The sequence below is a fragment of the Musca domestica genome, unplaced genomic scaffold (genome assembly GCF_030504385.1).
Source record: "Musca domestica strain aabys unplaced genomic scaffold, Musca_domestica.polishedcontigs.V.1.1 56, whole genome shotgun sequence".
Lineage (NCBI taxonomy): Eukaryota > Metazoa > Arthropoda > Insecta > Diptera > Muscidae > Musca > Musca domestica.
In genome coordinates, this window is record NW_026712356.1 from 3,670,364 (window position 1) to 3,687,920 (window position 17,557).

The 17,557-nt window shown below is 34.8% G+C and overlaps 1 protein-coding gene across 2 annotated transcripts; it reads right to left on the minus strand.

Annotated features, from left to right (window-relative positions):
• Window positions 1-1,156: 1,156 nt before the first annotated feature.
• Window positions 1,157-16,190, minus strand: LOC101889319 (general transcriptional corepressor trfA). 2 transcript variants are annotated; one of them, XM_005187991.4, is made up of 2 exons: window positions 16,021-16,190; window positions 1,157-4,233 (listed from the first exon to the last, which is right to left on the minus strand). In XM_005187991.4, the coding sequence occupies exon 2, from the start codon at window positions 4,183-4,185 to the stop codon at window positions 2,338-2,340; it is 1,848 nt and encodes a 615-aa protein (XP_005188048.2). In that variant the 5' UTR covers window positions 4,186-4,233; window positions 16,021-16,190; the 3' UTR covers window positions 1,157-2,337. The 2 variants fall into 2 exon arrangements, with proteins under 2 accessions (XP_005188048.2, XP_019893925.2); XM_020038366.2 differs by lacking the exon at window positions 16,021-16,190 and adding an exon at window positions 4,366-4,509.
• Window positions 16,191-17,557: the final 1,367 nt, after the last annotated feature.

Here is a 17,557-nt window from a genome sequence, read left to right on the forward strand (position 1 = left end):
GATGGAATAGTGTGATTTCTTTATATTTGGGTGGAAACCACAAGTGGCTATCGTTAGAGCAATCCAGCATTTAAATGTGAATAAATCTTTAAATATAATAAAGTTCGAAAAGTAAAGAACCGACTTAATCGAAACCCGCGTGGCAGTGGCCGAAAAGTGGCACATGAGATGAACAAATCGCAATATTCCGTTCGGCAAATATTGAACAATGAGCTCGGGGTGAAGCCATTGAAATTCCAAAAAGTGTAGGAACTTACACAGCAACTACAAGAAAATAGACTCAAAAGAGCTAAAGAGTTGCATCGCTTGGCCGAAAGTGGTGAACTGCCGAATTTGGTTTCCTCCGATGATCGTGTTTACTTGCCAAAGAGGCTAGCTGAAAATGTGCACCTTCGGTTGGCCACCAGAACTCAAGCGCCGACCATGGCGATGGTGTGGGCCGCCATACCAGCCGATGGTCGCTCTCCGCTCATACTAATTGATCGTGGCATCAGAATAAATGACGAATATTATCGCGAAAATATTCTGGGGTGTATTAAAGCCTTGGGCACGCAAACATTTTTGCCGCAGATCTTGGACATTCCAACAGGACTCAGCACCATCGCACTCAGCTCGCGCCACCCAAGAATGGTTACAAAATGAGGTATCTCTCATCATTTCCAGTATTCCATTATTGTGTCTGGAATATTTTGAAAAAATACCAAACTGTCAATTACCTCCAGCAAGTGCTTCGCCGGGAATGGACCAAAATAAAGCAGAGCAACATTCGGGCAGCGCGTGACGGTTTCATTGGCAGTTTGAAGGCCATAATTCGTGCCAAAGGTGACCAATTCGTACAAACCTAAACTTATTCTAAAATTCGATGCTATTTCCGACATTTCTTGCTTTCATTAAATAAAATTTAAAAAAAATGTAAAAATTATGGCGTTTTCTTTGTTGCAGTTATTTTATATCACCCTATAATTGTGTTATAAAGAATAAACATATCCTTCAAACACCTCGTAATGCTTTTTTAATAAATAAATAACACCATGTACTTTTGTAAAAATCACTTTATTTAAAAATGTTTGCATTTCATATTTGTATTTATAAATTGATTATCTTGAATAATAAAAATAATATAGTTGCTTATTTCTTGTATTAAATATATCATGTGTTTAAATGTTAGCAAAGTAAAATCGTGAATTTTTATTATTGATGTTGTTTGCAAATGACAAAATCTTTTAAAGAAACATTTGTTATGTAAAATAAAATATTAAATTGATATGGAATAGGGAGGAGAGTCTTGTTAGATTACTGAATGAGCATAAGGATACCCTCATTTTGAGTCACAAAAAAATACATCAAATAAAAGGAATCTTAATTAACATATATATAAACATTTGTTTTAAGGATTTGTCTCTTGTTTTTTAATACTAAATCGAATTAATGTATAAACATAAAATTTGTATTCTTTTGTTGTTTTTAATATGGACACACCAATAGATCATAAATATATTTATATTTGTATTGTGTATGTACTTAGGGGCAATGTGATTTTTGAAGAAATAATAAAAAGATTTAAAATTCAAAATTTATTCTGGTTTTTTCAAGTCACTCGAAAATGAAAACTGTAAATGATTGCAATGAATTTTGTTTGCTTTAATGTTATTACTTTGTTCAACAATCTTTACTGGAAGCCTATTTTTGCAGCACTGAAAAATAAATAAGTATGCTATAAAAAATCTCAAAATAAATTATTAAGAATTTTATGTTATTTTATACATTTTTGGTAAGACAGTACGAGTGTCTTAAAAAAAAGAAGACCTTAAAATTTTCAATTTAAAATCTTTTTGTTTTTTGCAACGACAAATACAAAACAATTTGTCTTTGTTAGATCTGCATAGTTTTGAAATATAAATAAAATCATAGCTAAATTCCAATTGGTGGTTATATTTGAACTTCAAATGCACATATTTTTATAAATCATAGACCCAACAAAAATAAACAGTTTTGAACAAATGAACTATTGATATCAATTTCCTTTTGTTTTCTAAATGTTTGCATGGTTTTTTAATTACATTTCTTTTGAACTTTATAAGAAAATAAAAACCATTTTACATTTAAAATTTCAAAAATAGTTACCGAAAAATCCACAAAGTACATTTTCCATTAATGTACTAAGAATTTTTCACCCAAAATTTTTACTAATTTTTATGAGTGGCATACATACACAAATACATTATGGTAAGGTTGGTGAGGGTTTAAAATTCTTAAGAATGGGTCAGGGGCGGGCGGGTGTGGTCATGAAATACTTATATATAAAACACCTAAACAAAACTAAACTAAATTTACATTTTACATAACAATACATCTCTTATTTTTAGCCACATTATCGGTAACTGTGATTTTAATGTCTTCAGTATCTTCGGATATTTCCTGGGCTCCGCATTTCAGTGGCAGTTCCTTGGCGCCATTGTCGCCAATTTCCAATTCACCTTCTGTGGGAGCGGCGGTATTTTTGTCTTCGGCTGCAATTGCTTCTTCTCCTACGGTCGTTTCGGCAGCGGAATTATCTTCTGTTTCGTTTGGTTTGTCCTCAATATCCTCGTGTACGGAAACACCTGAAACATTTTGCACTTCAACATCATCTTCTTTTTCTTCCAGCTTTTGTTGCAACTTGACGGGCGTGCTGCTTTGCAGGGTAGCTTTAGAGAAACGGTTGCGCAACAATGACAAAGGCGAAGAAACAACGCTAAAGAAGTCAAGACGAGCTCGCTTTGGTGGCGATATTTCCATGTCGGTTTGGAATTCTCCAATAGCTGATTGTGAATGTTGAAGGGGAGGAGTGCGCTCACGTTTACGCCCACGGCCGCCAAAGAAAGAGAACGACGAGTTGTTGGGAATTTCCGAGCCAACGGTTACATTCAAACTGGTATTGGTAGCATCCAATTCAAGGTTGATACGTCTGTACGATTCACGGAACTGTGGATTGCTCTGAAATTTGGATGGTGTGTACTCGTTGATGGGGCGTATAGCACGTCTGCCGGATATCTGTGAAAATGTTCTGGGGCGTTCGGGGGAAGACGATGGTTGCATGGCCAATTGCACATCTGTTTTAGGTGCTGCTGTACGTTTTGGCAACACTATCTTGCCAGGGGTAGATGTAGCTGAAGGAGCAATACCTTCGTTGGTGACCTGAATCTTTATGGGCGATTGATCGACAGCTAAAGTTTCCATTTCAACATCATCAATAGCTGTGGTAACCTCACGTATTGTGGGTGTAGTTTTAACGGGTGTTTTCTCATTAGCCTTTTTGGGGGTGTTTTCCACGGAAGAAGACTCTTTTTTGGTTGGAGTCTTTTCCACACTTTTATTTGGCGTCTTATTGGGTGTGGCGGCCTTTGAGTTTTCTTTTACAGATTTCGGTGTTGGAGGAGCAGACATTTGTAAATCTTCTTTTGCTTGCTGTTCTTGTTGTGGTTCATGCAGATCTGCAACATCCATACTTTCAACTTTATCTTTTTGCTCATCCTTGTTTTTATCTTCAATTGGAATTGATTCAACAGTGGTACCAATTTGTTTGTCGGTTTCCATATTTTCTTCGATCTTCGAATTTGTTTCCTCCTTCTTGTCTTCCTTAATTTGGTCCTTTATATTTTCTTTTGGGCTCGGCACTTCTTTCTCGGATTTCTCTGTTACCGTAGGAGTTTTACTTTCTACCTTTTCGGGTTTATTTTGCACTACCTCATTCTTTTTATCATTAGTTTTGGCAACATCATTGGATGTTTGAGGGGTAGTCTTATTATCCTTGGACTGTTGCTGGTTATTTTTGTTACCATTGGCGGCAACACCATTCTGCTGCTTCTCCGTTGATTTTTTATTATCAACAATTGCATTTTGTTGTTGTTTCTGGTTTTTGTTATTATCTGAATTTTGACTTGTATGTGGCTTGGGAATTTTGGATTCCGTTTGTTGCTTGTTGTTATGGCCGCCTTTGCCTGAATTTTCAGACTGTTGTTGTTTTTGATTATTGTTCTGATTTTGTTCAGTCTTTTGATGCTGATTTGGTTTATTATTGTTTCCATGACCATTGGCCGAGTTATTGCCGCTTCGATTGTTGTTGCTATTTTGGCCCTTGTTTACCCCGCCACTCAAGGACAAGGGAGTCCGGCGACCAGGTTGATTGGAAGCTTTGGCTGACATTTTTCGAAGACTGAAGTACCAAACAGATGTCTCTTAGATGGAGGTTATCTAAAATAGAAAAAAATAGAGATATTTATAAAATTATCTATCAAAACTGTAACTAATCTAAGTAAAATATAAAAATTAGTTTGTTTCTCCTTCAAGACGAACTTAATGATCTGAAATTTGAAAAGAACTTACCAATGAGTTATAAAAATAAATCTTTACTGTTATACAGTACTTTTGCACTATGAATGTTTAATTGAGAGTGTTTAGAACACGTTTTAGGATTTACTAAGAGTTAAACTCTAATGTTTATAGCAGGATAAACAAACAGTTACTGTTTAATGTTCGTCAAACACTCGAGGTTTAAATAGTAAGACACCTTAAGCAGGTAACAAGACATTTGAATTGGTCCTATGCAACTATTTTACATACTTTGATATGTATTGTTTATGGTCCCAACAAGGGATTAACTTTAGTATAGTACCTGTGGACTAAGTGGAAATATTTATGAATTTCTGGGAATTTTCGAAGATTTTCAAATTCGTTGAAATCTAACATATGTGTAAGTAATTAATGTTTAGCAAGCATGTTTTAGTGATTATTCCGAAGACAAAAAAAACATCGTGCACATGTATGTATTTCCATATAGACAATGCCGCAGATCAAATCTAAGGCAATTAGTTGCATCCATCTATGGAGCGAACACAACAAGCCGCAATTTAGTATTTATTATATTATATCCTCCACCAAAGTATTGTGGTTTGTCATTCCGTTTGTAACACCTTGAAATATACATTTTATACCCCACAAAGTATATATATGTATATATTCTTGATCAGAATAAAATTCTATGTCGATTTAGCGATGTCCGTCAGTCTGTAGAAATCACTCTAAGCTTCCGAACAAAAATAAGTAGGTTGATGAAATTTTACTCAATGTGTATATGCAGGATTTTTGGTATTTAAAATAGGCATGTAGGTCCACGTTTCGATATAGCCCCCATATAATAGTACCTCCCCTTTTTCGGTACTATGATGATTTTAGCGACATTATTCACCAGAATTGTTTCAAATTTGGTATTTGGTATGGGCCGCCATAACAGCCGAATTAATCGACACGACATCAAAATAAATGCCGAATATTATCGCAAAAATATTCTGGAGGGTGTATTAAGGCCTTGGGCACGCAAACAATTTGGCCGCATATCTTGGACATTCCAACAGGACTCGGCACACGCCACCCAAGAATGGTTACAAAATGAGTTTCCTCGCTCATTTCCAGCGCACAATGGCCACCAAAATCTCCGGATACAAATCCGTTGGATTATTGTGTCTGGAGTTTTTTTAAAAAGCAAGGTTGGCAAAAAAAAAATTACCAAAGTGTCGATCACCTCAAGCAAGCGCTTCGCCGGGAATGGGACAAAATACCGCAGAGCAACTTTCGTACAGCGTGTGACAGTTTCATTGGCCGTTTGAAGGCCATAATTTGTGCCAAGGTGACCAAACCTAAAACTTATTCTAAAATGTGATGCTATTTCCGACATTTTTGCTTTCATTCAATTATATTTAAAAAAATGTAAAAATGATGGCGCTTGACCTTGTTGCAGTTTTTTATCCCACCCCGTACATAATTTTGATTATAGTTCTTCAAAAGAAGCATTTTAATGCTAATTAAAAGAATTCATGGCATAATTGAGTGTAGACTCTGCCAAACTCAAAATTATCTTTAGAAAAGAGCGTAGTTTATCGGCTTCATTAAACTCCATAGCTAAGCAGCATGTTAACATGCATACTGCCAAACATTAAATCCATTTTGTTGAAGAGAAACATATCCTTTTTCCAAAAATTCCAAAACGCCGAAACATCGCACTCTTGGCTTTGTATTTCGGCTGTGAATATACTGCATGTACTCCAATTGGTTAGTACTGCTTCATGTATTTGTATACTCCTACTATTTTTAGTCTTTTAGACTTCCAAGGGATCAAGTCGCCCGCGCAAGCCACAGTTATCTGCAACAAATCAAAAAGTAGTAACAAGGTCCTCAAGGGGCTAGCCGACAGCACTTGGGATACGGACAAGGAGACCTTGTTGACCTCTTATAACGCGATAGGTCGGTCTGTGGTCAGGTATGCGGCCCAGTGTGGTCTGCGAATATAAATGCCCCGCTGTGGAAGATTATCCAGGCCTGCCAGAATACTGCCCTGAGAAGTGCAACAGGGTGCCTCCTCAAGGCACCAGTGGACCAACTACATGACGAGGCGAAGATCCTTCCCGTACGTCAGCATAATCATAAGCTTTCTCTGTTTGGGTGTTGTAGTGGAACTGTTACAACAGCAACAGCTATATCGTCTTTATATAGTAAGATTTGTACTTGTATATCTTTTATACATTCTCCCCTCCAGAAAATAGTTCGAATCGTTCAAACCACGCTTGACACCGGTTGAAATAACAAAAGACAATAACACTTTGAAATTCTACACAGGCATTGAAATTTTTCGATAAAGGTCGACTCCTGCTCCTCCGATAACGGTACTTCCTGATTTTCAATATTTTGAAGTTTTCGGCCCTTATTCCCAATTTTAGCATTTTTAATTGGCAAGAGTTGTTGTTCATATGTATTTAAATATTTGCCGATTTAGTGGGAAGATCTATAATTATCTTGTCAAAAATAAACAAATTATTCGCTCGTCAATTCTCTACTTCCAGGAAAGTAATAAATTCACAGCGACCATAAAAAATAATACAGGTAAGTACGGTATTTAGTTTTATGGGTTGCACAGAAGCCAGGTAAATAGAAGCAAATATTTAAAATATATATAATCATCAATGACTCAGAGAATTATACATCAGTCCTGCGAGTACAACTTACGAATTAGTGCCAACAAAGACATTTCGCATTTCTAAATGGTCTAAACGTGAGTATAACATCTAAACAATAGTTTTTCCTTTTCTCTTACATAATTCAAGTGGGAACGTCTATATACAACATCTCAAGTTTAAAACAAGCAATTCTATTTACATTTTAGGATGCACGCCCTACAAATGTATTACCGAGGCCTTAATGTGTCAACAAACTAGAACTTTAATGACTTTGCTCAATTGTTTTTTTGTTTTCATTTTGAATTTCTATTTTTGTAAATTTATCGTAAAGTTCACATGCGAAATTGCAACGCAATGTAAAAATGCGGTTGCTGTGTTGTGTTTGTTATGCCTTTGCATTTGTCTGCCAATGTTAGCAATGGTTTCGGTTTTTGGTTTATGTTTCTATTTGTATCTTATGCTACAAGAGATGATGTTTCGTAGCAATGCAAATACGAAGCAAGATGTGTGTTGCAAGCAAATAAATTAAACTGTTCTATATATGTAGTAGCTAATACATGTTTCTAAAAATACTCGGCATTACAACTATAAATCCCGATTGAACTTTTAACATATCTATTTAAAAATCGATTTGACATCTATTATAAACAATTCATAAATGTATATATACCAAATTAGAGGCTTTTTGGAGATCTCCCAGAAAAAGTTTTTATACCCTACAACACTATGTGTTTGATTGGGCCAGAATGAGTTTGATTGGGCCAGAATTTATTTAACACCTCGAAATATTGGTTTCCCATATAGGAAAGTATATGTGGATCTTCCTAGCTCGCCGAGCTGAGTCGATCTAGCTATGTATGTCCGTCCGTCCGTCTGTCCATGTTAATTTGTAATCACTCTACAGGTCGCAATTTTGGCCCGATCTTCACGAAATTTAAAATGTAGGTGGGGTTAATGTCAGAATAGAACCCTATTTCTTTTGGAGATGATCGCCAAATGTTTAGGGGTTGAAATGGACCAAATACTGAAAAAATGTCCGATTTTGCAGTAGCTATACAGGTCGCAATTATAGACCAATCGACGCGGAATTTCGCATGTAGCTAGAGTTTAGGGCGGGGAAGAAGTGGAAGTGGGTGGTCATCGGATAATATTTAGCGGGTAAAATAGACCATATCTTTTTTGTTGAAAAAATTCAAAATTTTTCATTAAACCGCGAATATTTTAAATCCCGGCGAAATCACAAAGCAATGACAAGGTTACTTCTGATTTTTACATTGATGTTAAGATCCAAAAAATCGAATATATAGCAAAATATGTGCGATATATACATATGTCTATCAAAGAAGATATGCTTGAAAGATCTCATATATGTCGAGAACGGCTGAACTGATTTCGACAGTTCTCATTAATTCAGATTGGCCTCTTGGCAGATGAAAATATCGATTTTGTAATATTTTTTCATATTTTTTCAATTTTGTCATATTTTTGGCATATTTCCATTTTGAATTAAACATTTGGTAATATTTCTACAGCTAACAAAACTAAGTAGTTAGGATATCAGGATATCATATACAGATCGCATTTATGGCCCGATCCTTACGAAATTTTCCATGAGGATAAGATGAGGGTCAGAATAGAAGCCTACTCTTTTTGGCGGTTGAAATGGACCAAAAAACTGCAAAATTGTCAGCAGGTCGTAATTATCGCCCGATCCTCAAGCACATTTGAATGGGGATTACCGGACATTGCAAAAGCCAAGAAGTTTTGAATGGCCATCCAAAAATATTCTATGAGTGAAGGAGTTTGCCAACTTTTGTAGACAAAATACAAAAATGTCCATTCCAGAGACATTTTGGAGAATTCACAAATACAGGAAAGACCCACTTCTGGCTATTTCAGTAACGCTGATTTCGTTGAAGAATATAGTCATATGTCTGTATCTCATATAGATGCGTTTCAGTCAAAAACCAATAATAAATGTTAATCTTTTGCCACTTCTGAGAGATTATAGGTCTTTGGGAAATATTGGTTCCAGATCTAGGAAGACCATTTACGTGCAACATCTACCAATAAATTGGAAATGAGCAAATTAGTTTAAGTTGCTATTATTCGAAAATTAGAGAACGAAACCTGATGGTTCTCTTTTATTATTTGTCACAATATCTTGTGGAATTCTTTCGAGTATCTCGCCTATATAAACTGTATCGTTTATTGTAGTGTTGTAGGGTATTCAACGGTCGGCCCCGCTCGACTGTAGGTTTTGCTTACTTGTTAAAAATGTAGGATTTTTGTACTGTATAATAAAAATAATTAGCCAGGAAATTTTTGAGAAATATTTGTAGACAATTCGCGATTCTTTTCCATTTCTGACAGAAGTCAATTAATTTTTTTAAATCTTAGCACCCTGAGCATCGAAGGCTCCGATCGTATTATAACCTTCTCACCTTAATATTTGTCTTATATGAAATTCATTATTTTTCGAAATGGTAGACCCGTTTCACACTTGATTTAATATTGGTTACTACTATAACATATTTTGAGTGTTGTGACTATTAAGTGGCTCAATCTAAATACAGCCATTTTGAAGTAAGTAGAGAACATGGGAGGTCGGGTTATAACCAGAAACTATATATCACCCAGGCTAAACTTCGAATCACTAGACATCCACATACAGGGTGAGATAAAATACTGCAACAAAGTCAAACGCCATACCATTATATGGGGGCTATACCAAAACGTGGACCTACACATACAATGTTTCGCAACACGAGCTACAACCCATTACAAACTACAAATACCAATTTATGGACAAATGTGCAAAAATGCGCTAAAATCATTAAAACACCACATATCGGGAGGAACCGTTATATGGAAGCTATACCGAAATGTGGACCTATACATACCATGTTTCGCCACACGAGGTAGAACCCATTATGACCTACAAATACCAATTTTTACACAAATCCGTGGAAAATGTGGCAAAAATCAACAGAATGCCGAATATCGAAAGGCACAATACAAATTCTTCTGCTAAATTTTAACGCTCTACGTCAAATAATGTTGGGATTTCAACAGAGAGACCGACGGACACTTTTAAATCGACTTAGAATTTTATGATGATTATGAATATATATACTTTAGGGATTTTACAAACGGAATGACGAAGTTAATGCCCTCCCTCCTTTCCAAGTTGGAGGGTATGGTCTTGAATTTTACCTATTCACATAGTTTTCTTATAAATTAAAGTTAAAAGCAGTAAGTTGAATACCCTCCACCAAGTGGAACGAATTTGGAAATTTTATAAATTTTTTAAAAAATAAAATCCGTTAAAAATTCTGTTAAAATCTTAAAAATACCGAATATAGCCGTTATATTGGGGTCTCTACGACGTAAACCTACTTAGGTTCTGTTTGTCATAAACCATTGCCATATTCAAATTCGAAACTTGAAATAAACGGTGAATAATGTAGCTAAAGTCATCGAAATACCGGAGGTACCGTTATATCGGAGATATACGTAGACCTGGACCGCAATAGACAATTTTCTGTCACAGGCTGTAGCATCAATTACGAACTTCAAATACGACATCTGAATATTGTACTGATATATGGGGCTTATACGAAGACCTGGACCTGCATACACAATTTTCTGTCACAGACTGTAGTTCCCATTACATACTCTAAAAAAGGAATTTGAAACTACTCCAGTTAATAATGACTCTAAAATAATCAAAATACAAAAATGTTTCTCATAGGCTGTAGTACCCATTACGAACTTCAAATACCAAATTTGAAACATTTCCAGTAAATAATGTCGCTGAAATCATGAAAATACCGAATGTCAGGAGGTACCGTTTTATGGGGGCTATACGAAGACGTGGACCTGCATACAAAAATGTTTGTCATAGGCTGTAGTACCCATTACGAACTTTAAATATGAAATTTGAAATAATTCCGGTAAATACTGTCGCTAAAGTCATGAAAATACCGAATATCGTGAGGTGACGTTGTATGGGGCTATACGAAAACGTGGACCGACATGGCCCATTTACGAACTTAACCTGCCCACTGGTAAACTATTCATGTATCCAAAATGTTGTCTCAATTCGTTCGAAAGATATCGTGATTACAACATACAGACAGTCATCGCTAGATCGTCTTAGAATTTAACGCTGATCCAGAATATATCTACTTTACTATTATGAATATTTCGAGGAGTTACAAACGGGAGGACAAAGTTAACAAACCCTCCATAGAATGGTGGAAGTTATAAAAAAAAATAATGAGATTTTTGTAATAACTTAAAAGTAATATAAGGGTATAATAATCCGCTCGAAAACTAATTCCATTGAATTTTACCTATTCACATAGCTTCTTATAAATTATAAGTTTTAGAAAAACCAGAACTAAATCTACACATATTGTTCCATCAGCCAAAGAGTTTACTATTCATTACGCTGAAATTAAACCTGTTTGGCGTGAGTGAAAATAAACATTTGCTGTTATGATTTTATATGCAATTGCAACAAATGTTTGCACCCTGCAAAGCTTTCTCTAAATGATGGCAACATTTTACAAATGCTATGGTGTATGCTTTCACTTTAGATAACACATAAATGGAAGCTATTACAATATGGCAGGAATTTTGTTTACGTTCGAATGCAGTTGCAGCATATGGAAAAAAACAAAAACGAAACAAAAGTACTAATAGTGACAACAACAAACGGAAATATTAAAACAAGACAAGCAAGCATGCAACTTAAAAACAAAAAAAAAAAAAAAAAAAAAAAAAAAAACGGAAAAATTAGGGGAACCAATGAAGCATGTCTAAAAAAAACAAAAAAAAAAATGTCGATGCAACTCTTTGGAAAATTCTAGAAACCTAATATCAATACCATAGAAATTCAAGAACAAAGAGCTGTTACATCCTCTTCCACCTAAATTTGACGTATGCCCAAATTGATAAAAATCTAAATTTTCCACTATTAATTAAAGTCAGCGTTGGAATTTCATAAAAAACGTCTTTGTTTATTTAATTCATATCCCCCAATCAACAACAGCTACAAACTGAACGAACATTCGTTGCTTGCCGTTGTCGCTTATTGTGAACATTAAGTTTTTTTATTTTGTTTTGTACATTTCTCAATGCAGTTGAAAATAAAACGAAGTAAGCCAAACCCTTTATGCAATTATGTACGATATTTTTCATTGTTAATGCTTCTTGTCTTCAAATCTTGTGTGTGTTTTCTTCATCGCTTTTAGAAGCTTATAGTGTGGATACACATTGCCGCATAAAATTGCAAATACAGCAAAAGAAAAAATAAATAAAAGACCCAACAGTATAGAGGGAGAATATTATGGAAGCTTGCAATCAAAATAAATAAAAAAGTGTCAAGTTCAGAGGGACAGTACTTTTTATACCCATATCCATAAAAAAACAACTAGAACATTTTGTAAATAGCATCGACGATATTAAATGTTATAGCGAGTTTTACTTAAACATGAATATACCAGCGACAATGATATGGAAATTAGGTGAGGTTCTTTTTTAATTGATGCACCTTTTGAGATGAGCTTAAGGAGTTTCTTGTATGTCCACTTTGGATTGCTTTGGGATTTTACCCCTGGCATTTGTCCAACACCGACTTAAATTTCATGCCAACTTTGAAAGGAATGCAAAACACTATACAGAAATTTTCATCGGGAAAAAATTAGAACAATGTGACAATAGTTTGGAATATTGTTAAAGAAAACCAATGAAAATAAATAAATAAAATAATAATAAGGCAATATTTTTTATCCAGATATTGGCATGGAATACCGATTGCACATCCTAGAATGTGAATTGGAAAGCTTTTAGGTCTCCAAAAATAGAGCATAAGAACTGCAATTTATACCCGATTGCTGTGGTACAGGGTATTATATCTTTGTGCATTTGTTTGCAACATAAAAACGGAATCGAAATGGACTTAAAGATCTTTTGGATGATCTTCGTAGAATCACATTCTGTGTCGATCTCTCTAAACTTTAGAAGCGAGTACTTCAACCGATTTGGTCCTAAAGTCCCTCAAACTAGCAATGTGTGCTCCACAACAATGATATTTGCTTCCAGATATCAGATACATGACAGAAACATCTCTCTCAAATTTTATCCAGATCGGTTGAAATGTATATATATGCAGGGTGAGATGAAAAAACTTCAACCATCTTTAGACTGTTGTCATTTCTAAACCACACGTCCGATAGCTGTTAAAATTATTGCAGTGACAGCTCACTATATTGTTTACAAGCGTTCAAAAGCATTTTGTCGAGAATTCTCCAGAAAAAAAGTTATTCGCGATGGAATTCAAGCGTGGTAGTGTGATTTCTTTATATTAGGCTAAAAAACCACAAGTGGCTATCGTTAGAGCACTCCAGCATTTAAATGTGAATAAATCTTTTGTATAGCGTAGTCCGACGTCAAGAAAGTGGACGGAAGAAAACAGCAACATCAGCAGAAAAGGTTCGAAAAGTAAAGAACCGACTTGATCGAAACACGCGTCGCAGTGACCGAAAAATGGTTCGCGAGCTGAAAATAACGCAATATTCCATTCGGAAAATATTGAAAAATGAGCTCGGGGTAAAGCCATTAAAATTCCAAAAAGTGCAAGAACTTACACCGCAACTGAAAGAAAATACACTCAAAAGAGATAAAGAAAGGCAGAAAGTGGTGTACGCCAAATTTGGTTTTTCCGATAAGAAAACATTCGTAGTCCAGCAGTTTGTAAACAAACAAAATTATCGTGTTTACTTGCCAAATAGGTCAGCTGAAAATGTGCACCTTCGGTTGGCCACCAGAACTCAAGGGCTCGCCATGGTGATGGTGTGGGCCGCAAAAACCGTCGATGGTCGCTCTCCGCTCGTATTAATCGACGCGGCATCAGAATAAATGCCGAATATTATCGCGAAAATATTCTGGAGGGTGTATTGAAGCTTCAGTTCCATCGCACTCAGCACGCGTCACCCAAAAATTACTACAAAATCAGGTTCCAAAGAGTCGATCACCTCAAGCAAGCGCTTCGCCGGGAATGGGCCAAAATACCGCAGGGCAACATTCGGGCAGCGTGTGAAGGTTTCATTGGCCGTTTGAAGGCCATAATTCGTGCCAAAGGTGACCAATTCGAAAATTCTAAACTTATTCTAAAATGTGATGATATTTCCGACATTTTTTGGTTTCACTCAATAAATTTAAAAAAAAAAAATTAAAAATTCTGGCGTTTGACTTTGTTGCAGTTTTTTTATGTCACCCTGTATTTGAGTGAGATTTTGTCTACCTACTTCATTCCATTCGGAAGCTAGTACCATGGAGAAAGAATAATAATAGGTGATAAAAAAACACGAGCCATTAAAAACCTTTTTTTTTAAATTACATTAATGTGAAGCCAAACATTTATTTTAAACTCTATTTTCTCGAGAGAGTTTTGAAAAGTGGTTTCTGTTTCTACACATTATACCAAACAATTTCGAATCTAACCCATTTGCAGAATGAACTCAATGAAAATAAAAAATAAAATAATTTCTAGTTTAGCCGATTGTAAGATTCATTCCAATATATATACCTTCAGAAACCCGATTTATGTCGATATTCCAGGCGTTCATTTTTAAGCTTTTCTTAAGTTGACAATTTCTCCAGATTCGGTACAGAAAAGTTATCTTAACTACACCAAACTTTATACGGACTTAGCTTTATATCATTCCAAAGAAAGGAAAATGTCGATCCTCAACCTTGATCCATCAACTGTCTTCAGCGACTACGTCTAAACATTTAAACACGGCATCACTTGTTTGTGTTTTCCTTAGCTAAGGAAGTGAAAACATAACAAAGACAAACGAAAATATCAACATTACACAAATTTGGAAAAATCGTTATCACCTCAAGTGATGTGTTATTTATTTGGGTATCGAAGGTAGGTATTTGTTTTAGTTGTGTGTACACATGTTTCAATGCCCAATGACCTACCCCAAGTGAAAAATTCTTTCAAGTAAATATTCTTCGCAATGAAACAAACTGATAACAATATGTTAGTGGATGGACCAACAGTGATTTTATTTTTCGTTTGGGGTGGAAGAATGTAACAGAAAATGTGACAGTGTAACAAAATTTTTAGACCCTATTTTGAAATTAGAAAAAGGCAAGAAACAGACTGTACTATCGACAAAATTCTGTCATAATTCTTCTAAAGATTTGGGTATTTCAAGTTGCCTCATCATAATATCTTTCTCGGCGAGTTATATTTCGTAAAAATGTCAACTGTACCCTCACTAATAATCTAAAAGGGTTCTATCAAAAACACCTTTGTAGATGTCTGTAAAATAGGAATATCAAAATTAATATTAACTAGTAATACTTGGAGGTCATTGAGATTTTCTAAAATTAACCATGAATATTGTTTTAGGAACTCTGCAAATACTCGACAATATATACCAAGATCGAAAATTTTGAACCGAAGTGTCTTCAAAAATTTTACAACTTTTTGCCATATAACATAAAATACATTAAAACCCCTTAACTTGTAATAATACCTCTAGCCTTCACTGTACCACCACATTTAACTAGAAATTATAAAAAAAGGCAAGGAAGAGTTTTGCATTGTACATGTATGATGGCCCCTGTGTAAAACGAATAAATGTATGTAAATGTGTGTGCATTGCTTTTTTTAAAAAATGGCGGTCGTTGGCTCTTTTTTTCTAGTATGGGTAATGATAACCAACGACGGTAGGCAGGCACCTTTTACAAATGATAAAATATGATTTTTAGCATATTTTGCATTAGAAGGTAAAAAAGCATTATAAACTTGATTTTCTTACAATAAAAGCTACTTTATCACAGACCGTTTAAATCACTTGCAAACACCAATACAACAGACGCCAAACATACACCGCCGCCAACATCAAAAACCGAAGATACACATTTTCAATTTATGCGATGCTGTATATTATTTCTCAGCAATATTTCAGTTTTTGTTGTTAATAAAGTTCAATGGAACACAAACCTTTTCTGCTATGCTTTTAACTATGATTTCCTTAGCTATTTTCTTTATTTTGATTGACAATAGACAAACGGTTTTAATTTATCACTTTTAATTTAATTTGTGAGAGAATGCACAACACACAACACCGACAAACAGAGCAAGCACAACAAATAAAAAAGTAACGAATTCTTCTTCCTTTTTTGTTATGTTACTCATCTAGAATAGATAACACTTAAGGCGAAGCCGAAAATAAATCGGGCGTTTTTACATTAAACGCACTGTTGTATTTTACAGAGAAAAATGTGGCAGTATTTCTCAAACTGTAAATATTTTATTTTTTTTGTTTATTTTTAAATAGTAGATGTATGCTCGTTCCAGAACTGCAAGAATATAAAACTTTTTACTGCGATAGCCGATTTTTATAATATCGCAAAAATGCTAAACTAGTAAAACAGCAGTAGTGTATTCTTCTGCTAATTTGTATGTGGAAACAAGAAAAGTTTAACATCAAAGGACATAGGAAAAAACGCAACTCTGTGCTAGAGTCTTAAGGTGGAAGTACATAAAGAGTTTTTTTTTTGACTGGCTTAAGTCATGATCCAAGTATAAGGTCCCCCTTACCAAAACAACCAGTCAATTAAATTTGAATTCGCTGCAACCAAAACAAATTTCAAAACTATGGTACAGGCATGGCAGAAGAATACAGGTAGATTCATCAACGCTTGGGTGCATTGATATGTCAAAAAAATTTAAATGTTTTTTCAAATATAAGTAGATTTTTAAATGTTTTCTTATACTATAAACCAATTTTTAAATTAAAAGCATTTTATGTATTCTCACTTTAAGAGAAATAACAGAATCTGGGATGGAAGAGTGGTACAAAAAAAAAAATGGATTCGCACTTGAAAATTTATTAGTTGAATTAATAGTGTATCGGCAAACCATTTATTTATTTTTTTTTTAGAATAGATAGTACCACTCATGGTACAATAAGGAAGTGGAACAGCCCTGAAGCAATGCCCGCTTCCTGTCAGACTTATTCAAAATTGTATAAAAAAGTTGTTTTCATTTTTTCATATATTTTTAGATTTTTAAAATGAGTTAAATAGCGCGAAAAATGAATGAAATGCCTGGATTTTCTCTCAAGAATATGATCCAAACTGTTCGATCGTTCAATGTCATGGCTAATCTGGTTAATAGCTTCATGGTTCAAGTCTGGTTCGGCATCAATATTTCATATTGATTGCTATATTTTTCACATTTACATCCCAAAGTGCTGGCAACGACCGGTAAACTTCCAACAACTCAAAAACATTTTTTTCTCAGTATCCGATATCTCTATGCATTCGCTTGGAAAAAAACGTCGCAAATAAGAATATGGAAGATTCCTCAACCGAACACACGTATAATTTTACAATTATTTTTCAATATCGCACAAAAATATAAATAATAGTCGAACTGTACATCCCTAGCTCAAATAGCCAAGAACCTCAACTAGTTCTGCGGTCATTTAATGAATGCTTCCAGCTGGAAAGTCTCATGAATAGTCGAGTAATCG